At 45.8% G+C, this 23,023-nt stretch overlaps 1 protein-coding gene across 3 annotated transcripts in view; it reads right to left on the reverse strand.

Moving 5' to 3' along the window:
* Positions 1-23,023, reverse strand: part of LOC146859157 (S-adenosyl-L-methionine-dependent tRNA 4-demethylwyosine synthase TYW1-like) — a 590,982-nt gene that overhangs the window by 26,942 nt on the left and 541,017 nt on the right. For all 3 annotated transcript variants that reach the window (XM_085649816.1, XM_085649818.1, XM_085649817.1), the window contains one exon: positions 14,378-14,545. In XM_085649816.1, the coding sequence (XP_085505942.1) occupies positions 14,378-14,545 (168 nt within the window). The remainder of the gene's footprint in view (positions 1-14,377; positions 14,546-23,023) is intronic.

The raw sequence follows: 23,023 nt of genomic DNA on the forward strand, positions 1-23,023 counted from the left end.
TGATGGCTGTCCTTGTTCTAGCTTGCCCATCTTGTATGTGTCACTCCCTGGAGCATAGCCTCTTTAACTACTGGCATCTAGCCTTCTAGGGCTCATTTGTAGGGAACTTGTTTTTTTTTTGGTTAAGCACTTTACGCAAGTGCATATATTTTCCAGCTCTAACCCATGAGTCCTCCCCATCAAATGTCCTATCTTCTCCCCCTCTGTTTCTCTCCCCCGTGCTGCCGTCACTTTCGAGTGCTTCTCTCCACTGTGCTTAGTTTGCTTCTCTCCACGTCTGTGCTGTTCCTCTCCAAGTGTGATTCACATCTCACCTATGTGATGCTTTTTTTGCACAAAATCTTTTTAAATTTACTGATCCAAATGGTGTCAGCCATCTTGGATTGGTAAATAAAAACAAAACGAATGGTGGCAGTGTCATTGCACTGCCGCATGCATTTTTCAGAATGAATGCGCACGCCAGTGAAATAATGTAACCACAGTGGTCGTGTCTAAACACCTTCCACTTACTATTTTTTTTTTCATAATGCTGCTAAGTATCGTGAAAAAGGCTCAACACTGTATAGCATTGCCAAAAGACAATGATACAGCTAATAAGTCAAAAAGGAAAAAGGAATGGCTTTGCCAATGCTTAGTTTAAATCTACAGAAAGCGGATGTAAAACTGGCAATTCCATTCATTTTCCCATCCACTAGAATAAAAATTTAAAAAAGGAGCAAAGCAAGTGGAATGTTAAGAAGCACAAACATTCCTTATTCCCCACAGTGAGGAATGTGAGGAAGGACGCATACTTGTGCCATCAGCACTGTCCGGGACCTAGTAATGGAATTCGCTTAATCGTAAATGCATCAGGTTAATTACAAAGCCCAGCTCCTGAGAGCACATGAAACAAGTTTCCCAAAAGGGGGCCTTTTGAGTGGTGCCAATCTGTTAGATGCCAGGAGGACCCTGCATACAGGCATCTGTATTGGGACAGTTCTTTTGAAGAGTACTGCCCAGCCACTTACAAAGCTCCAAAAATAAACTGTGTTGGTATTTGAGCATTTCTTCCCCGGTCTGCTGGACAACAATAACTCTGCTCTATTGGTGGGCAGAAAACATTAAGCAGGCTAATTTGCCGAAAATGTGGTCCAGCCCACTGCGGACAGCTTTGACTCCAAAACAATTATCTCAAGGAAGGTGGAGGTTAAACAAAATAGGCAAAGTTAAGTTCTTGTAACATTAATTGTTCAGCAAGAGTATTCTCATCAGGTTCAAAAGATTCTGTCACCCAAGTTCACAACACTATAATTCTTCTTTTTTATAAAGGTAAAGAATGGTGTGGCTTGGCCTGGTGCTGTGTATGGACACATCCACCTTCTACCCCGGCTCAAAAATCTAAGCCCTCCGCAGGGTTGCAGAAAAACTCAGTGGAATTCCGCGGAGTTCCACGAGCGGGTGGAGTTGTTTCACTCGCCTACTACTACCGTTCCGATCTATCTTCCAAGCACAGCAGCGGCACTGTTCCACTTTACTTGCATTTTATCTGTCTTTATCTGCCTGTTTATCACTCCAATTATCGCCCTCTGCAAAAAGGTGTCTCTTAAAATACTGAACTAAAAACGATTTTCTCTTAATAAAAGTTACAGCTATTGGCTGTGTCATTGTTTAGTTCAGATAAAACCACCGATTGATATTCCGAGGTCCACGAGACAGCAAAGCACACTTATCTACAGGATGCTGTGACAGCAGCAGCGAGTGCGCATCATTCACGTGTCTGTCTGAGTGAGGTGCCAGTGCGTCAGGTCACATTCTCTGACACTTGTATAGATGTGTGTTCTACTTTGGGCGTTGCCGTGTATCTCCATAAATCCCTGTTCATATCCCAATTTGTTTGCGGGGCAGAAAATCCACCCAGCTGTCAATACAACAAACAGCCACTGAGGTTTTGCCAATTACGTTAGACATTTGAAAAGGCTATATCCCTGTGTGTTCACATAACACCATAATGATAAGCAGAAATAGATACTGAAATACCATCAAAATATCCATGGAATGCTCCATTAATAAGTACTCTTCAGCTGAAATGTCTTAAAACTAGATTAACTAAGATATTTGACCATTATAAAGCAACAATAACAAGCAGCCTTATCTCCATATGATAAAATTACAGTAGTCCTGAAAACCATTCAACGTTTGGTAGTGGTTTCTCCAAGAAGAGCTGTAGCGGAGAGCAGAAACCGTTTAGTCCCAGTGAAGCTTCCCGCAATTTGTGCTAGCCAGGCCCAATCTCGCAGGTCTGCAGAGCCCACCGCCACAGACCCAGGATCCAGTCAGTGGTTCCAGTGGTCTCTGAAAGTTTCATGATGGGCTCCGCTTCCCACACAGCCCGGTCAATGGGCCTGTGCAAGCCCCCAGTGCATTTCGATGGGGTGTCTTTTTATTGTCATCCCACTATTGATCTGCCCTCAAATGTTGGGTCGCAGCAGGAGGTTTGAGAGACAGAGGAAGGGCTGGTATTCATCCAGGATGTCTGGGTTGCCAGCTCCCAAGTGGAGCGAGATCACCTTAACCCTGGAGTCGGGCAGGCAAGGCCAAGGGTGACCACAGCCCAATGATACCCTTGACGAAGAGAATAAGGCCATCCGACATGTGACCTGCCTCAGTCGAAGTCCAAGAAGGGTGCTTGGAGACAGTAGCTCTATGCTGCTCCACCACAGGCCTCGAGAGACAGCACCCCTCAAAGGCTTAGAGGTAAGGCAGTGGAGTCTGATGCCAGTGGGGCACAGCGGGTATGACATGCAGGGCAGGCCTTTGTTGCCATAGTCAATGTAGTGGTGGCCGGGCCGATAAACTCCGCTACATAGGCAGAGTTTTTGCCAAACTCCGCCCCACAAGCAAAGTGTGGAGTGACAAAAACGTCTAGTTTCTTACCTGTCGGTGTAGTTTTGCAGCTTGAAGATTCACATGCTGTGCATTATTCTGCCATCCATCTAGTGGTTGGGTATGGAACTGTTGCATTTCTCTTTTTTCTTCTGTTGGTGGGCGTCAACATACCACCATTTGGTGTCCTCTTGTGACTTTGTCGTGCTTCCTCCGGAGGCTCCCACCTTTGGTCGTTATTTTCAGATTTTTATTTCTCCTCGGGTTCCTCTCTCCCATCTTCTTTGGTGGAGGAGGGTGGGTTCGCTAGTGAATCCAGAAAATTCTTCAAGCTGTAAAACTATACCTACAGGTAAGAAACTATACGTTTTGCAGCGTGAATCTTTTCTTAATTCATAAGTTGTGCATAGATTTTGTAGCAGTTTGTTAGTTCTATGGTAGCTGGGACAAAGATGAGTGTTGGTTTGTGAATAAATGTTGCAAGACCCTTTGTCCTACTTGTGCTTCTTTATTCATTTGCATGTCCACGCAGTAGTGCTTTGTGAACGTGTGCACTGAAGACCATGTTTCTGCCATGCAAATGTCTTGAAGTGGTCTGCTGGCTAGGAAGGCGATAGTTTCCCCTTTCTTTCTTGCTGAATGAGCCCGAGGGGCCCTTTGTAACGTTTCTCCTGTCAGCTTGTGGCACAATTGTATGGTTGGTGCTATCTATCTTGCGATTGTTATTGGTTACTGGTTTCCCAAGGAAACTGTTTGGAAATGAAACAAAGAGTTGTATTGTCTTTCTATATTCTTTCATTTTTTCAATGTAAAACATCACTGCTCTTCTAGCGTGTGCAATGGTCTTTCTGCCTGGGTCTTTGGATTTTGGGAGAAACTTGGTATCTGTATGGATTGCTTTATGTGGAATTGTGAGACCACTCTTGGCATGAAGTGTGGATTTGTTCTCATGATGATTGTTATTATGTATTTGGAAGTAGGGTTCCTGTAATGTTAGTGCCTGCAACTCACTAACTGTACGTAGTGATGTTATTGCCACTAAAAAAGTAATCCTTAGTGTGAGCATTTGTGGTGTGGACTTGTGTAGGGGTTCAAATGGTGCTTTCATTAGCTTTCAGTACCATATTTAGATTTCATGTAGGTGCAGGCACCCTCTTTGGGGGGGGGGAGGGGTGTTGTTTTGGCTCCTTCTAGGAACCTTTTGACCACTTGTGACGTGAAGCTCTTTCCTGTGTGGCCCCTTGTTTAGGCTACAATTGCTGCTAAGTGAACCTTTAGAGATGTGTAGGTTAGCTTACTGTGAAGTAGATGTGTTAAGTACTTTAGCACTGTCCTTTCTTTTGTGTTCTTTTGGAAAAGTCTTTCTTTGAGGCACGATAGAGAGTATCTTTTCCATTTTGGTGTACAACATTTCCTAGTGGTCGGCTTTCTTGACTCCTGTAGGACTGCCATTTGGCTCTCCAGTAACTTCAGGTGTCCAAACTTTAAGTCCTTAGGAGCCATGCTGCGAGGCTCAGGCTCTCCAGTTCTGGGAGCATCCTTCCCTTTTGTATTTCTTTTAAGTCTTGTCTCTTTGACAATTTGTGAATTGATCCTTGACATATCTCCATTATACCCGAGAACCAAGTCGGTCTCGCCCATTGTGGGGCAATGAGAATCAATTTCAAGTGGCTGATTTATTTTTTATTTTTTGTTATACATTTCTTTTTTATTGATGACCGGTTTACACACTTTAGAAACCGTAGCAATCAAGAGTGTATCCATTGTTGTCTTTTCACAGAAAGTACAGAGCCTGACTACATCACCAAGATAATACATTTAACAAGTCGTCCTGCTGGTTTACAATGGGACGTCCCCTCGGGGGCTCGCATATTTCTCCCGAGTAATTATTCCACTTCTCCCAGATCTGCGAACACTTGTTGGGACACCCTCTAGATTCATACACTGTTCTCTCTGTCAACATACACCAGTCCAGATTGTTTTTCCACTCCGTATGGGACTGTGGACCCTGTGTCCTCCACAATCTTGCGATGTTACCTTTTGTGATTATTATACCAAGAGTCACCCATATTTGCTCTGGTGTTTAGATCAGTGGGGCCCCATATATTCAGAAGGCACAGCTTGATATTATAGTCAATCTCACAACCCATCACTTCTGCCATACATTTCGTAACCTTGGACCAGTAGACCTGTATATATGTACATTCCCAGAGGGTAAACAAAGGTTCCCTCCTGTCCACACTCGTGCATTCATTCTGTAGCCCATTTTCACCATCACCGAGCCCGCGAGATAGATCTTGTGAAGCACCTTCATTCAATTGTATCAGTCTCAACCTAGATGAGATAGTTACCTCCCTAGGGGACGCAAGCGCCTCGAGCCATTCTTCGTCTTCCTGCCTCGCCACGTCGTGTTCCCATTTGGAACAGAGCCGGAGGGGGATCAGACATAATAATTAGCTTCTAATAAGTCAAAGTAATGTTTTTTTCTGGCATGTAACCATCTAAGATTCTATCTTCTATTGGGGTGGATTCAGGTAGAGTCTCTGCCGCAACTATTGTCGTCTGCAGTGCGTGTTCAATCTGTATGTACCTGAAATATTCGGTGTTAGCCAAGTCGTACTCCCTCTGTAATTGGGAAAAGGTGACCAAGTCTCCTGCTTTCCAAAGATCTCCAACCCTTGAGATGCCGATTAGATACCATCGGTAAAAACCCTTAGTTTTCCTGAGGTTGCCAAAAGCCTCTGCGTCCCAGAGAGGTGTGGTACGTGTTATTTTTCCTTCCAAAGCCAAGCTTTTCATAGCCGCCCGCCATATATGTATCGCATGCATAGTGGGGCCAGTCAGTTTCAATTTCGTGGGTTTGGTATGTAACACCCTTGTAAAATCCCCCCCTGGAAGCAGCCACCTGCCCAATTGATATCCAGGATCCTCGGGGGTAGGGGGGGGTCTATAAATGCACTGGTTAATTGCAGTTAGTTATGCAGCCCATTAGTATCACTTAATATCGGGGAGCGCAATCCCTCCAACATACCACCCATGAGTGAGTTTTTGAATGGCTATACTGGGTGGCTTCCCCCCCACAGGAACTTTCTCTGGGCACTTTCTCTGGATCGGAAATAGTCTGCCCAGAACTGGCAAGGCAAGTTCTGTAGTACATATAAGAAATATGCCAGGGCCATCATCTTGAACAATGCCACACGCCTCAATAGGGACAACGGAAGAGATTCCCAATGTTTAACATCAGATCTTAGTCTTTGTAACGGGAGCATTTTGCCAGGGCCGGTTTCGGTTCCCAGTCCGGCCCTGGTTCGGATTGATTTGATTCCCACTTGTGGGACCAAGAAGCGTACCTGCTTAGTCTGTCTGCTTCTATATTGTCCTAGGTGCATTGCTATCATGTTTATCTCCCGTGGGATTGCCCCTGTCCACAGTTACTGTGCTAGAGTTGAAAGTGCTGATTGTGTCCCCCCCCTAGTTTGTGTAAAACATGGTGGTTGTGTTGTCTATTTGTATCAGAATCGTCTTCCCATAGAGCTCTTTCTGAAACGTTTTTAAGGCTAGGAACACTGTTATTAATTCCAGAACGTTGATGTGTTGTATTGCTTCCTGCTCTGTCCACAGTCCTCTTACTTACCTTCATATGAGCTCCCCATCCCATCTGGGAGGCATCTGTCGTATGGACACTGTTGGAGTTGGTTGTGTAAAAGGTCTCCCTTGTCATATGTTTGTCCTGTTCCACCATGCTATCCTTTGTGTGACAACCACTAGATCTTCCCAAGTCCCTGCTGCTTGTGACCATTGTGCTTGAAGCCATTCCTGGAATGGTCTCATGTGTAGGCTAATGTTGGGGATTAAATGAATACATGAGGCCATCCTCCGTAGCAACTTCCTCACTGTCAGAGCTTGCCCCTTCCGCTATAGCTGTGTTTCCTTCTGTAGGGCTGTTCATTTTTCACACCTTTTCCAAGACTGCACTTATTTTCGCTCCTAAGAACACCTTTTCCTGTTCTGGCTCTGTTTAAGACTTCTCCCAGTGTATGGAGAAACCGAGCTGGACTAGTGCATCTATTACCTGATGTACATGTTGTTTGCAGGATCTGTACAAGTTTGCCCTTACTAGCCAGGTATCTAAGTACGGGTATACACGGATTCCCTGCCTTCTTAGGTAAGCAGCCACTGCTGCCAGGCACTTTGTGAATATCCTTGGTGCTGACTTTAAATCGAATCCTAGCACCTTGAATTGGTAGTGTGTTTTGCTGACCACAAACCTTAAGAGTTTTTTGTGCTTGTTGTTCATGGGGATATGCAAATAGGGGTCCTTCAAGTCTATTGTAGTCATGCAGTCTCCTTCTTGTAGCTGTGGTATCACCTCCTGCAGGGTTGTCATCTTGAACCTTTGAGTTTTTATAAATTTGTTGTGGAACCTCAGATCTAAGATAGGACACAGCATTCCGTCTATCTTTGGAATTAGAAAGTATGTGGAGTAATTTCCCTTGTTTATTTCCTTGTGTGGCACTAGCTCAATAGCTTCCTTCGTCCTAAGTTCTTGTACTGCTTGGAGTAGCTGAGTAGTTTCCCCTGTGGAATGTACCTTCCTCCTTGGGCCTCTTTTTGGAGGTGGTTTGAGTAGTTCTATGCAGCAACACTACTGTATTATGTTCAGGATCTATTTGTCTACAGTGATCTCTCTCCATTTGTGGAGGAAGTTTTTTAGCCGGCATCATTCTGATGTAGAATGTTGGAGGAACTGGTTGTTTACCTTTGTCATTTTGCTACCTTTGCGGGCACACTCCGTGATCTTTCTGGAGTGTCTACTGTGTTTGAAATGCAGTCATTTGGTTGCTGTGGGTCCCACCCCCCTCTTTGACAAAGGCCTCTGCCACAGAGGCATCCTCGAAAGGACGGTTTTCCTCACTGGTATTGCCAACCTTGTTGCTGTCCTGTTGTTGCGTTTGGCTTCCCCCTTGGTAAGCTTGTTGATATGTTAGATACAAGGTTGTGGGGTGATGGTTCCGCCAACCCATGGCCTCCTTGAGGGGGTGGTTCCTCTACGCATGCCACCTCTGAATTGTAAAGTCCCTACAGATCTTGCGGTCTCGTCGTCCTTTTTTAATTGGTTTAGCGTGTCGTCCACCATGCTTCCAAATAGCTGTTCCCCATTGAAAGGTGCATTCAGTATGTTGTTCTGCACTTCTGGCTTGAATCCTGATATTCGTAGCCATGCATGTCTTCTTTCAGTGATACTGATCATCATTTGCCTGCTTAATGTTTCGGCGGCATCTAGGGCTGAATTTAAGCAGGTATTTGCTATATTCTTCCCCTCCTCTACTAAGAGGCTTGCTCTCTTTTGGTATTGTTCTGGTAGGTGCTTTAGTAGCTCACCTACCTCCTCCAAGTGCTGGTATGCATGTCGGTTAAGAAAAGCATTAGAATTGGCAATGCACCATTGGTTTGCCGCACTTCTCTCGACCTTTCTGCCCATAATGTCCATTTGTTTGCTTTCTTTATCTGGTGGTGGCCAAGTTGTGCTTTGTACATTAGCCCTTTTCCTAGTCGTTGCTATATGATGGAGTCAGCAGTCACCGACCCCTTAATGTGATTAGGATCTTTGGAGCAGTGTTTGTATTTTTTCTCCCCTCTAGGCGTGACTGCCTTACATGTGGCAGGCTCCTTAAATGCCTCCTTTCCCTGGTCTAGCATACTTGGCAGCATAGGACGTAAATGATTCCTTGATTGTGTACGCATTAGAGTTTCCAGCAAAAAACATGACTGAGGTTTTTCTTCCTCGAGTTGTACTCCATAGGTATCAGTCACCTTTTTAATGACTTGGTTGTACATACCAATATCGTCTAGTGGAGGAGGCCTCGAAGGATAGGTGTCGATAGCCTCCTCTAGGGAGCCTAGGTCGAGGTCTTGCCTTTGTAGATCTTCAACCTCAGATGTTTCTGATCCTAAGTAAGTTTGTTCTTTTTCTTAAATAAAAAAAAACAAAACTCCTCCTGTTTCTTTAGAAGTTCAGGGGTTAAAGGAGGCTTCAAATCCCCAATGCTTTTCTCGTTTTCCATCAAGGTCTTTGGCGGTATGTTGAACTGTTTCAAGCTTTCGTCAAAATCCTTCTTTTGTTGTAAAATACTTGCCATTTCAACTTCAAGCCTTTTCCTTTTCTTCTCGATCTCCGATACGTGTGTTTCGGCATCGAGACTTTCCGCCTTTCTTTTTGCAGTAGAAGGTGCCTTGATGGTGGACACTGGAGACTGGCCATGTTTTCCAGATTTTGACCACTTGTTTCTACGTCGATGCATCCTTTCCTTGACTGTCGCTTGACGTCTTGGACTTTGAGGGTCTTTGCTGTTACAGAGTCCTTGTCTAAGGATCCTCTGGTATGTTTTGCTCAGGACGCAGCTGTGGACATAGAGTGCTTTGACGCCGAGGCCCTTGAGTCTGTTTTTCGAGACTCATCTAGTTTCTTCGAGGGTGATGGTTCTCTTACCTCTCTCGAAGTTTTATTTTTTGACCTAGACGACTTGGATGTTCATCTTGTGTCACCTTCTGGACCTTCGGCGACATGGTCGTCCTCCTCGCTGGAGAGGGCCAGGTCCCATAGCGATGGTGCTGTGATCTGTCCCTGTATGCTTCTCCCGTACCCTCAGGGTTTTCGGGGTAAACGCAGAACATGCATTGCAATCTTCACTTCGGTGATCTACCAGTAAGCAGAGGTTGCAGAGTGGATGTTGGTCCTTCTGGGCGAACTTGTGATGGTAATTCTGGCAAAACTTGAACAGTGTTTTGTCCATCACCACGCACAGGGAGCCCCCTGCATGCACATTGTTTTCCAGTCATCGATTAGGTTGTTCTTTACCCTCTTTGCACCCTCCGGCACCTTGATTTGAAGTCCAGTACCTTGAATCGCCGTACTGTAGATTTTCGTAGATCTTTTCCAGATTTCATTGATTCTACTCTCCAAAGTTTGGAGCTCCGTCCGTATCGATCCAGCCCCAACAGCAGAAAAAAATAATCCGAAGATGGCGCTCAAAGGTGGGAGCTTCTAGAGAAAGCATGACGACATCACAAGAGGACAGCAAATGGTGGTACATCAACACCCACCAAAAGAAAAGAAAAAGAAATGAAACCGGGAAATACAACAATTCCAGTCCCAACCACTAAATGGCAGAATAATGCATAGCATGTGAATCCAGAAAAGATTCACGCTGCAAAACTCTGAACTCCGCTGCCCCAGCGGAGTTACACCTCCCACCCCTAGTGAACAGATGGGTGTGTGAGTAGCTGTAGTGTTGAGTGTGTGGCTGTGTCCTCATCCTGGGCTCCTCACCCTCCGCCTGGGACGACTCCTGGTGGCCTCCCGCCCTGGGCACCGCACCCAAACCGACAGACCATGCACGCAACCTGGGCTTCCTCCTGGACTCCTCCCTCTCCATGACCAGGCAAGTCAACAACGTCTCCTCGGCGTGCTTCAACATCCTACGCATGCTACGGAAGATCTTCTGGTGGATCCCCACCGAGACCAGGAAGACCGTCACCCAGGCCCTCGTCACCAGCCGACTGGACTACGGCAACGCCCTCTACGCCGGTACCACCGCCAAGCTCCAGAAGAGACTCCAGCGGATCCAGAACGCCTCAGCCAGACTCATCCTCGACATCCCACGAACCAGCCACATCTCCGGACATCTGAGAGACCTTCACTGGCTCCCCGTCAACAAAAGAATCACCTTCCGCCTCCTCACCCACGCACACAAAGCCCTACACGACCAAGGCCCGAGCTACCTCAACAGCCGAGTCAACTTCCACGCTCCCAAACGCCACCTCCGATCAGCCAACCACGCCCTCGCCGCCGTCCCCCGCATCCGAAGAGCGACTACAGGAGGAAGGTCCTTCTCCTACCTGGCCGCCAAGACCTGGAACTCCCTCCCTACCGACCTGCGCCTGACCCAAGACCACCTCTCCTTCAGGAAGAAGCTGAAGACCTGGCTGTTCGAGCAGTAGCGGCACCCCCCCCTCCCCCCCCCCCCCCCAGCGCCTTGACACCCTACGGGTATGTAGCGCGCTTTACAAGTGTCACTGATTGATTGATTGATTGTGTGAGTGGCTATATGGGTGACTGGTTGTAGGAGTAGCTGTATGAGTGAGTGGGTGGGTGCGTGAGTGGCTCTATGGATGAGGGTGGTTGTGTGAGTATTTGTATGGGTCTGTGAATGGGTATGTGAGTGGTTGTGTGGGTGCATGAGAGGTTGAATAGGGGCGTGAGTGGGTGTGTGAGTGCTTCTGTGAATGATGTCATAAGTGATGTAATCAGTGTGTCATTTGAGAAGTCTCAGTGATGTCACTGACCAGGTCATGGGTGATGTAATATATGACGTTATAAGCAGTGCATTGCGGGGGCATAAATTATAGTTAGGTCAGCTAACTAGAACTGCTGAATTTCACTGGTTTTGTACGAGTGAAATCTGAGCATAACTATAACGTCCCTTTGTTTTTTTCAATTAATTTCTGAGATTGCTTAATGTTTCCTAACTATCCCTGTAACCTTTGTTTTTTTAAGTGAATTTCTAAGGCTTTAAAAAAATATTATTTCCTAAATGTAACCACTAACCTTTGACAGCGTGTGTGTAAGTGAGTGCATGAGTGTCTAAGTCAGTCTGCGAGCGGGTGTTGTGTCTGAGAGAGTCTGTGCATCTAAGTGGGTGCGAGAGTGGGTGTGCGAGTGGCTGCATGAGTGAGTACATAAGTCTCTGAGTGGGTACATGAGTGTGAGTGAGTCAGTGAGTCGGTGCATGAGTCTCTGACTGGGTCTGTGAGTGGGTGCATGAGTGTCTTTGATGGTTTAGGAGTGGATGGATGAGTAAGTGAGTGGGTGTCTGAGTGTGTTGATGAGTATCGGAATGGGTCTGTGAGAGCACGAGTGTGAGTGGATCTGTGACTGGGTATGCAAGTGTCTCAAGGGGTCAGAGTGGATGCAGGAGTGTGTGAGTCTCAGTGGTTCAGTGAATGAGTGCTTGAATGGATCTGTGAGTGGGTGCATAAATGTGAGTTTCTGTCAGTAGATGCGAGTCTGAGTTGGTGCGTGAGTGTATGAGTGGGTCGGTCATCCGGTGTGTGGTAAAAAAAAAAGTAGGGGGGTCACATGGGAGCAGGTCCTCATATCTGCTCCCCTAGTGATGGTCCTCCTGTCCAGCTTAGCACAAGGAGATGAAGGACGGAGCGCTGAAACTTTTCAGCCCCTCACCCCCAGTCACAGATCTGGGTTGAATCCATCATCACTCTTTAGCTCACTTTGCCACCTCAGTTAAGACCCAGCTATAGGCAAATCAGTCTTGACCCTGTGCCTCATGGGAACAGTCCAGCCTGAACTGCCAAGTCAGGTCTTCCCTGAACCAGAAACAAGCATCCTGGGACCTGTTCCAGGGTAACACCCCTCATAGCTTGAATCAAGTGGCAAAGTGAGCAAGGAACCCACTCTGGACATACCATGCCAACTTAGGCCGAACAAAGCAAACACAAGGGATGGACGGAGCGCTCAAACTTTTTAGACACTCACCCAGGCGAACAAAGCAAACACAAGGAGATGAACGGAACGCTGACACTTTTCAGACACTCGCCAGCTTGCCTGCAGTCCACTACCCTCTACTGTCTTCAGTTTTGTGCCTCCTCTGCTAATTTTCTGCCTCTTCCCTGCTAGCTCCTGCCCTTTGTTTTGCCTCTTTCTCTCCGTTATTTTGCCTTTTTCTGCTTGCTCCTCACCTTTATTCAGCCTCTTGCTGCTCATTTCTTACCTCTATTTTGCAACTTGCCGATTGTTACTGACCTCTACTTTGCCTCTGCTCATTCTGCCCATTATTTTGCCTCATTCTGCTCGCTCCGGACCTTTAATTGGTCTCTTTCCAACATTTATTCTGCCTCTTTCTGATCTTTATTCTGCCTCTTGCTGCTTGTTGCTGACCTTTGGTTTTTTTCTGCTTGTTTCTTACCTTTTTTTTGCCTCTTTCTGCTAGTTTCTTACCTTCATCTTGCCTCTTTCTGCTTTTTGCTCACCTTGATTCTGCCTCTTTCTGCTTGTTTCTTACCTTTATTCTGCCTCTTTCGTCTTGTTTCTGACCATAATTCTGCTTTTTTCTGCTCCCTTATGACCTTTGGGGCTGCGGGAAGAACCTCAATGCCCCTGCGGTCCCAGCTGGCTCCCCGCCTTTTGTAGGAGCCGGCACTGCAGCTGCATGGAGGGAGCTGCTGGAAAAGCAGCTCCCTTCAAGCAGGAGCAATCTGTTACATCTCTTTCCCTACCTGCCAGTCTGCAGTAGAGAAGGAGATGAGCACTTTGACAGCTCCGTACGCTGGAACCAGAGTGTTTGCTTTAGCTTGGTGGGAGCTGTGTCAGTTCCCGCCAAGCTAAAGCAAACAGCTATGTTGCGGAGGTGGGCACACTGTGACTTTGTAGGAGTTGGCTCTGGGGGGTGGCGGTCCTCAGGGGGTGTCGGTCCTCAGAGCATGTACAGATACGCAAGGGTTGCCACGCAGCCCCACTTCTTCGATCTGCACAGGGCGGCCGGAGGACGCACACACACATTTCTCAAGATGACAAAAATAAATCAACTGAGCCATTCTCGCCTAACCACATTAAAAAAAAAAAATGTGACAGGATTTGTGGTTTTAAATGGCATAGAGATAAAAAAAAGTTTGACCTTTTGAAGCCCACTTGGTAACTTTATTTAAATCTGTATATCCAGAATTACTTAATAGATTTACACAAAGTCAATAAAAGCACACTTTGTGTAAAGTTCTACTTTCGTGCCAAATTTGGCATAAAACTTTTCAGCACTTTGGCTTTAGCAGGTAGGCATGAGCAACATTTCTAATGAGAGCTAAAATGTGAAAATGCAACATTTGACCCCTCCTTTTTAATTTTTGTTTTATTCTGTATGGATCTTTCTCGGAAATTGGCATGCCGGACCTTAGACTACTATGCCAAATTACTGCCACTTTTGGTGCAAATCAGTCTATCAAGTTATAGGTAAATGAAAAAAAAAGCCTTTTCAGTAGACTAAACATTGCAGAAAATAAGGATGTGGACTGGACAGCTTGTACCTAACGGTTTATTATGATGAACCTCACAATGGAATAAGATTATTAATTTGCGAACATAAACTAGGCTTGTTACTACAACCCAGCCTAGCCAACTTGGGAATGTTTTCTTTGATGAAAGGACATAGGTGTGTGAATTGTATGAAGTAATCATTACTAACTTCAAATTAAATGAAAACCTGTGGAATCTTAAAACAATATTTGAATCAATGGCTTCAGAAAGTTTGCGTTGGCTCCACTTACAAAAGATTTAGAAGCTTAATATTCCTTTTTAAAACAACTGGCTATTTCATGATTCAATTTGCGATGGGTAAACAACTTGAAAAGAAAAAACATTCCAGTGAATGCAACATCCAGAAAGATTTCTAATGGCCGCTTCCATCCTCACAAACTTTGGTGAAGGCCATCTCAGTGAACGGCTTACCTTTTTGTGCGCTAGCAGGAGACAATTTGAATGCTCGTGTTCACAAGCAATTTCGTAATCTGGTAGAAAATCGGCCAACTCTTGGACAAAATGTACCACTTCTTCATGCCAGGGGACGTTGGCCATGGTAAGGCTGCTGGCAGAACTCTCCCCACAGTAAGTCACTCCCTGTGACAAAAAATGTAAGAATCAATGCATTCAGAACGAGCATTAAAGTGACATTGTTGCAACACAATATTCTGACAAAATATGGAATTGCAGAGCATTAAGTAACAAGTAGCCTCGTTAAAATAAGTTCTAGACAGTAAAACAGTACACAAATAGAATACACTAAATACATACAACTAACCATATGAACATATTCAAATATATAACGAGCAGTAAGTAAAACAATATAATATTAATTAGCTGTACACAGAGAAAGAAGGAAAAGTTAATGCAATATCACAAAAAAACTGAAGATTGCGTGGTAAGGGAGCCCTCATGTTGGCCTCCTTTAGTTTCTATGCCATAAACCGAAGAGAAGGACTAAAATGAGGGCTGCTCTTTTGACGTTCAACCTACATTCAACATCTAAACAATAAAATGAGTGCACTGAAGACAACAGGACTTACACCATAGTCTAGTTTTTGTTTATAAGATGTATATGGATTTTATGAATAAACGCTATGTTTGCATGTGTTAGTTAGTACATTTGAGACCTTTTGGCTATACCATTGCATATTAGAAATGTATTTTTGCCTAGCTTCTTTAGCTGCTGAGCTGGCTACACACATGACTATTAGTATTTTTAATGACGACGGCCTCAGTTTACTGTCCCTTTAGGACCCTTCCAGTCCTTCAGTACCTCTAGTTGGAGGGTCTAATGCATAAAACCCATGTGGGCTAGGGGCATTTGGTCTTGAGGGCACAGCTGGTATTACTACGCGATGTCAATGACAATGACAACAACATACCATCACATCGTAAACTTTTACCATGACTATACCTTTACCACGCATGCCATTATAATGCAAAGGCATGCGTGGTAAAGGTATAGTCATGGTAAAAGTTTCAAAGGTAAGTGACTCTACCCTGCCCTATCCTAAACCCCAATTTAGTACACCAGCACGACCCCAGCACGACCCTCCCCAGACCCCCAGTCCTCTCCCTACATTTACACTACCCTGCACGACCTCCCAGCACTATCCTAAACCCTAAAACACTACACAAACACCACAACATTACCCTAAACCCTGAAACACTACCCCCAGCACAACCCTACCCCGCCCCCCAGTCCAGTCCCTAAACTGAAACACTACACCCGGCACGACCCTCCCCCTACCCCCAATCCCCCTTACCTCTCTGTCTCCTCGTGGTTCCTCTCTCCTGGTTCCAGCATCATCTGAGGGGCGGTGCACGTCATTGTGAGGAAGCGGAAGAGCCTCAGTTACCTCACAACGATGTGGATAGCCATTACATGGCATGCATTGTAAAAGCGCATGTGATGTAATGGTATGCGTAGTAATGGTTACGCGTTGTTACATCGCATGTGTTGTAATACTTACTGGCTTCAAGAATATACTCCTCTCTGCATCCTTACATGAACCACAAACGTGCACAGAACTCATCCTCTTCCTGGTTCCACCGGTCGATGAACTGCTGTCCAGGGCCTCTCTGTAAGACTCAGCTCCTATTAACCTGCACTTTCTGAGATGAGGTCACCATGGCAGAACACCAAAGTCGAAGCTTACCGAGAAAGAATCTTCATTACAAAAACTATTTCACAAAACCTGAATTGTATAATTTCTTGGCTACTGTTTCGCTCCCCACTAAAATATTTTAACAGCATCATTGAAAGACAGGCTCCTAATAAATGCATCTCTTGGTCCATTCGATTCGGGCTGGACTGTTCCCATGAGGCACAGGGTCAGACTGATTTGCATATGGCCATGTCTGAACTGGGGTGGCAGAGTTGGCTAAAGAACGGTCATAGATTAAACCCAGATCAGTTGACTGGGGGTGAGTGCTTGCAATGTTCAACACTCCGTCCATCATTTCCTTTGGTTTTTGCTCCATTCGATTAAAAGCCTACAGAGGTAAGTTCATTCAAACCATGTACAATTCACGAGGGCTTGCACGTATGTTGCCTGCATGGAGACCCAGGGCCATATAGACCTAGGACGCACTGCCCCAGTCTGCAGCGCACTTTAACTGGGTGCTCCTCATAGACTGGGACAGAACTGCTTTGTCAGTCCCTGTCAGAGGGTGACGAGGCACTCGGGTCTGCCCTACTATGGCTCTGCAAACTGGACCTAGTACAAACCTTACTGTGCAGGAAGTAAACGAAAGTACTTTGATCACAACGCGTTAATTAGTACTACACTGGGGGCTGCAATAAGGGTTAAAACCCCGTTTGTGATTCTAGGAGCTACACCATTAAGTGCCCACCACCTACGGATACAGCTTCTCAGCACCTCCAATCTAGTGTTTAATCTGGGACAGGGCACTCTCTCTGGCTATTCCACATTCCGTTAACATGCAGGGCTTATACTTCTGGACAGCACGGCCAGTACACACCTTCCTACTCTCTGCAGGCAGGCAGTCTTCTAGGCTGTAGCAGGCACACAGCTCTTACATCAGAACGCCTGGTGATGTCCCTTCATTTCTGGGAGACTGGATATCATACAGGTGTCAGTGCTCCCTCGCTCTCCTCGATATTAGACGGAGGTGACAGCGATCGCGCAGCGTTACTCTGGTAGGGCTGCTGCTGAACACAAGAGAAATTTGGTTCTTAGACTGTTTTCAAAGTAAAAAACGATTTTAGTACTGCTTAAGGCATTTTATTTGCACACTTTGCACAATTGCTTACTTTTGCACTTGCTCCTTGCACTGCTGCCGCTCCTATTGTTTCCCTGCTGGCTTCCGTGTCCCGGTCCACCACGGCTGTGTGCCAATTGAGTGGAGGGAGTTTCAGGAAGCAGCAGGACCAATCGCTGGGCACTTCCGGTATTTGGGAGGGCGGAGCTAGGCTCCCGCGCTCTCCTCGATATTAAACCAATGTGCCAGCAAACGCGCGCAGAGGGCGCACCGCTGGGGCGCCGAAGGTGCGCCTAGGGCAAGCCCGTCTGCGCCCGTCTGAGGCCGGCCGGGGCTAGGGGCTGGGACTCCTGTCCGTGACAAACCAGCTCCAAGCATAAGACTTGGATACACAAGAGAGGCACTGAAAGCCCTTTCGCACAATATAGGTAATGACTATACACGTGCCCAAGAGCCCACCCAGGACACACGGATGGCCCTTTTTCCTGCCTTGTCTGCAAATGGTGCAGTATGAGGCAAAGTTAGACAGGTAGGCCGGCGGAATCAGACATCCACAAATTGTCTTGCATATATTTTAACGCAAGATCAGTTCCAAGGCACTCCCTTGATATCTGGGATATTCTTAATGAGCGGAATCCTGATCTTGTCTTCATCAGTGAAACTTGACTGGATAAAAACAACTCCCTTGACGTCGCAAATGCCCTACCAGCTAACTACAAAATTGTCCATCAAGATAGGTATGGCCGAAAGGGTGGGGGGTAGCGATACTGTTCAAAGACCACCTGACATGCCAGCCTGTTCAAGTGGTTCAACAGGATGAGCACGAAATATTATCTTTCCATCTATGTTGTGACGGTCTCACCATATTGGCCGGTGCTGTGATTTACAATCCCCCAGGTCACCAAGCTGAACTCAGTACCAGGCTACTTACCCAATTCCTCCCGGTTTGTCTGAAGTATAAGAATTACTTAGTAATAGGTGACTTCAATGTTCACTACGAAAAAGACGATAACCCGGTTGCCTCACAACTGGAGAGCGACATGCAGATTCTCCAACTTAAGCAATTGATCAGGGGGGGCCCCCCCATATAGCTGGGCATACCCTCGACCTCTTCTTCTCCAATACTGAATCTACACTTATTCAAGAGATAAAACCATTATTATGGTCAGACCACTCGCTTGTATCATTCTCACTGGGCCTACCGGCTAAACAAACGCAACCCTATAAGCCCCAGACAACCAATAGACCTTGGAGATTAGTTACTGAAACATCTTTCCAATCACATGTTTCCCCCCCCCCCCCTCACATTCAGACCCTGACTGATCTCCCAGTGAGTATGGGAGCAGCTTACCTGGAGTCTGAAATCAGAAGGACATTGGACCAACTCGCTCCTAAGTTAAAACCTAAGCGATCGCAAAGATCCTCCACTGAGAAGTGGTACACATCCCAACTCAAGGTACTCAAAAGGAAGTGCCAACACATTGAAAATCAATGGAGACTGTCCAAATTAGAAACAGACAGACTACGGTATAAGTCTGAACTTAAAATTTACAATCATGCTATAAGAAATGCAAAAAAAAAAGAACTTACTACGCACAACGAATAAATGAAAACTGTAATTCAGCAGAGGAGTTATATAAAATAGTTAAAGAACTCAGTAAACCAGCCAGTATGTCTCAAATTCTAGCCCCCTCTGCCGAAGCTTGCAAAAAAAATAGCAACTTCTTTTTGGATAAAATTAGTAAAATATACTCCACTTTCAGTCCTATTACAGAAACAGACCTAATTAGTAAGAAACTCCAGACCCTACACCCTGAAGCTTCATCAGAGATGGGCAATTTCGCCCCCCTCACAGAGACCGAGGTTTTAAAGGCAATGGGAGAAGTGAAGTTGGGATCCCCCCTAGACCCCTGTCCCCATTTCATTTTTGCTCAGACTGCCTCAATCCTCTGCCTGCATGTCACTCAGCTCTTTAATTACTCCCTTAACACTGCCGCTTTCCCTGATATTTGGAAACAGGCAGTAGTAATCCCTTTACTGAAAAAGGCAGGAGCAGATGTTCTCAACCCTGAAAACTGTCGCCCAATCTCCCAACTTCCATACCTCTCTAAAGTTCTAGAGAGGTTGGTGAACAGACAACTATCAAACTACCTAGACACCAACGACCTATTAGATCCTTCTCAGACTGGTTTCAGGGCGACCAACAGCACAGAGGGTACACTACTGGCAGTACTGGATAACATCAGATCTTGCACTGACCAGGGAGGAGCCGTAGCTCTGATACTTCTAGACCTGTCGGAAGCGTTCGACACGGTCTCTCACAATAGAATGCTGGAAACCCTTCATGAAAAGGGAATCCGCTCTAAAGCTCTGAAATGGCTCAGTTCGTTTTTTAGCAACCGAACACAAAGAGTTCAACTAGGTAATTTCCAATCTAAATTTAGCGCCATCAGCTGCGGTGTCCCGCAGGGGGCATCGCTAAGCCCCACTTTATTCAACGCCTATGTTTCATCTCTAGCGAAAATCAGTAGAAATTGGGGAATTGGCATTTGCTCCTATGCAGACGACACACAGCTGATGATGGCCCTTGAGGAAATACCTTAAGTTACCAAAATAAAGTTACACAACAGTCTTTCAGAGATGGCACAATGGATGCAGGAGCATAGTCTGAAATTAAATGCAGGAAAATCAGAAATCCTGCTCTTTGGAGGGGCCAAGTTAATTTGGGACGCCACATGGTGGCCACAAACACTTGGTGCCGCTCCAATCCCTAAGCAATGCGCAAGAAACCTGGGCATCCTTATTGATGATACTTTATCCATGAAGGACCATGTGCGGGCCCTTTGTGGTAAGGGCTTTGCCACCCTGAAACTGTTAAATAGACTCTTCCCCTGGATGCCGTTGGACTGCAGAAGAACAGTCATCCAAGCCCTGCTCATAAGTCAACTTGACTATGGAAACGCCTTTTTCGTGGGCATGACCGAGCTCCTCTTCAAGCGGCTACAGGTGCTTCAAAACGCTGCAGCCAAACTAGTTTGCAACAAAAGCAGACTAAGCTCTGCATCGATGAGCATGAAAAATCTGCACTGGCTACCTATGCGTCAAAAAGCAGTATTTAAACTGCTCAGTCACGCACACAAAGTACTGTATCGAAGTGGCCCCAAAATACTTCAGGGGACAATTGAGTTCTATGTCCCCACAAGGAGCCTACGGTCATTACATCAACCACTGGCCAGAACAAAGCGCATCAAGAAAGTGAAGACTGGAGGGCGCTCCTTCTCATATCTGGCAGCTAGGAAATGGAATGAACTCCCCTTAGACTTACGGCTCACATCCAACTACTTGGTGTTCCGGAAAAAACTGAAAACCCACCTGTTCCCTAAAAACCAATATCCACTTGTTCTCCATTCACCAGTAGATCAGCCCTCTTTTTTGCTATCAGCGCCTTGATATCCCTTGGGATGAATGCTGCGCTCTATAAATAAATAAAGTGCTGATCACACAGCAGTCCTTTGAGTCCTCTGCGGGGGACTCCCTTTTTTAGTCAAAAATAACTGGTAAAAAGTAGGGTGGTTTGGATCCCACATTTATGTAAAGACATGAGATGTAAATCTGTTTTGCCCGATTCTCTTTCAAAAGTCATTTTCAGGCTTATCCTCGGACACAAACTCTATGACGCTCACGGCAGGTAGCAATGGAGCCGGCTCCAAGCACAAGTATCCGAAAGATAGGCACAGTGTGGGTTCTCAGCAACTGGCTTCCATCATCTTCCTGAGCAGTACTACAGTCTGGTAAAAGAGCAGGCCCTGCCTAAATGTTCTCTCATTGAAACACAAACTGCATTCCCACCCTCACCCCTACCATAATCCAAAGGGCAGCACTCAGGAGGCATCAATCTGCGCCCTATAATAACAAGGACCTCATGGAATTCCTAAAGATAGCCCTTTATAAACCAGGGTCATCCTAAATGAATCCCACTACCATGCATGCATTACACATGAACTGGAGATACACACACATGAGACGTATAACTGGCAAGTAACCACAAGGTTCTGGGTTTCACAAATCAGCAGAACTTTACACAAAGAGGGTCAGCAGACTGGGCTCTTACTGACAGAAAAAGTCTGATCACATAACAAATCCACAAAACACAGTGCACTGCTATCACCGCTTTATCTGATGTACATAGGGTAATGCCAATAGTCCACTGCCTGGTATAACAGCACACTAGGTGCACCCCTCCTATGTCACAGGAAAGGTCCTGGACCTCACATCAAGGACAGACCTAGGCCTCTGCAAACACAAATGTTGGGATAGCAATATCATATCCAGTGGGGCACACAGGACAGGGGCACATGCCCATTCACCATTCAGGGGACATTCACATCCAAAAAGCCCTATTACAACCAATGTACTTTTTCCAGAAAAGGCACAAACCTGATCTGCACTGGGAATAGAGCATTAGTGAAAGGAAGATTAGCCGTTTGAAGTTGGCGGTCCGTCTTCACTGTAGGCTGTGACCCGACCCCCGTTTTAAAGGTGGGCTGAGATGCCACTGAAGGCGGGTGCAGTGAGTGACTGCACCTACCTGCAGGGGGAGCTCTTGAGGAGGGAGGATACTGTCTGCCTGTACCAGTCCTTCCTCAAAATGCATTTGCGTAGATTCAGTCGTCAATAGTGTTCATACTCACAATAAAGTGTGTGCCAACCAGTGATCTAATGAGCTGTCAAGGATGCTCTTCAATAAGTTGGGATGAATCAGGGCCATAGCACCTGCCCAGGTGAACAAGAATAGGGCTTGCACAGTGGTTCTAAACTATTTTTTGGAGAGGAATTCAACATTTATATGCACGTAACAGCTGGTATCAACCTTGTGTTTTTTCTTGGTGATGTACGTTTTGAAATAAAGGTTACTCTAGGGTGGATCTGACTGGCAGTGCATTCTCATTGTGAGGGGAGGACGAATCTATACAGGTGTTAGACAGCTAGTCCCGGATCTGAGCATTCTGTACAGGTGGTGATAAAGACAAATTCCTTCTTGTGCAGGTTACAGTTGACATAGATGCTTGACATCCATGTAATGAAGATGGACAAGCAGTCTTTGAGAAGACAGATGACTACAAGGATGAGTTGTGTGCAGTCTGTGTATTGGTGAATCTTGATTATGTAGCTGACAAAGAGGACTCTAAGGGATTACCTGCATGGGCTGAAGGTCCTTGGGTGAGTCTGCACTGCACATCTGGCAGAGGTGGTGCTGATTGGAGAGGTAGGACAAGAACCAACCAAGCTTGTATCCATTTAGCCATTTATGGTACTTGATGGTGAATTAAGCCAAATGTTACAGATCGGATGAGGAGACATGAGCCAACCTTGTCTATAAGCAAGATGGTGTCACACACGTCATGGATGGAAGCAGCTTACGTTGCTCAGTGTGGTCCAAAACAAGACCGTTGGATTTCAAAAGAGTAATGATCTTCCTTGTTATGAGCAAGACAAGTTATTTTAATGAGACATTTTTATACTGACAAGTGATGCGAATGAGGGATTTCAGGATGGTTATGGAAGGATGTCTTCACAGGTGTGAATCTGTGAGGTCTGCATTTAAAGGTGTGATCGGATGGATAGAAAGGTGGCGGCTTGTTAAGAGCTCTCGATATATTATAATTACAATAATCTTTTCTACAATCAATGTGCTTATTTGGGATGAGGGGCGTACCCTCTAACTACTTAATAAACACAACCTGGTTAAGCTAAAACTCAGTTCTCTAAGAACTTCTGCTCACTGCCTGGCAGCCATGGCACAAGTAGCAGTCCATTTCCCAAAGAGGTGTGTTTAGTTCAAGCAGT

This window comes from Triturus cristatus, chromosome 3_2 (genome assembly GCF_964204655.1).
Source record: "Triturus cristatus chromosome 3_2, aTriCri1.1, whole genome shotgun sequence".
NCBI classification, from domain to species: domain Eukaryota; kingdom Metazoa; phylum Chordata; class Amphibia; order Caudata; family Salamandridae; genus Triturus; species Triturus cristatus.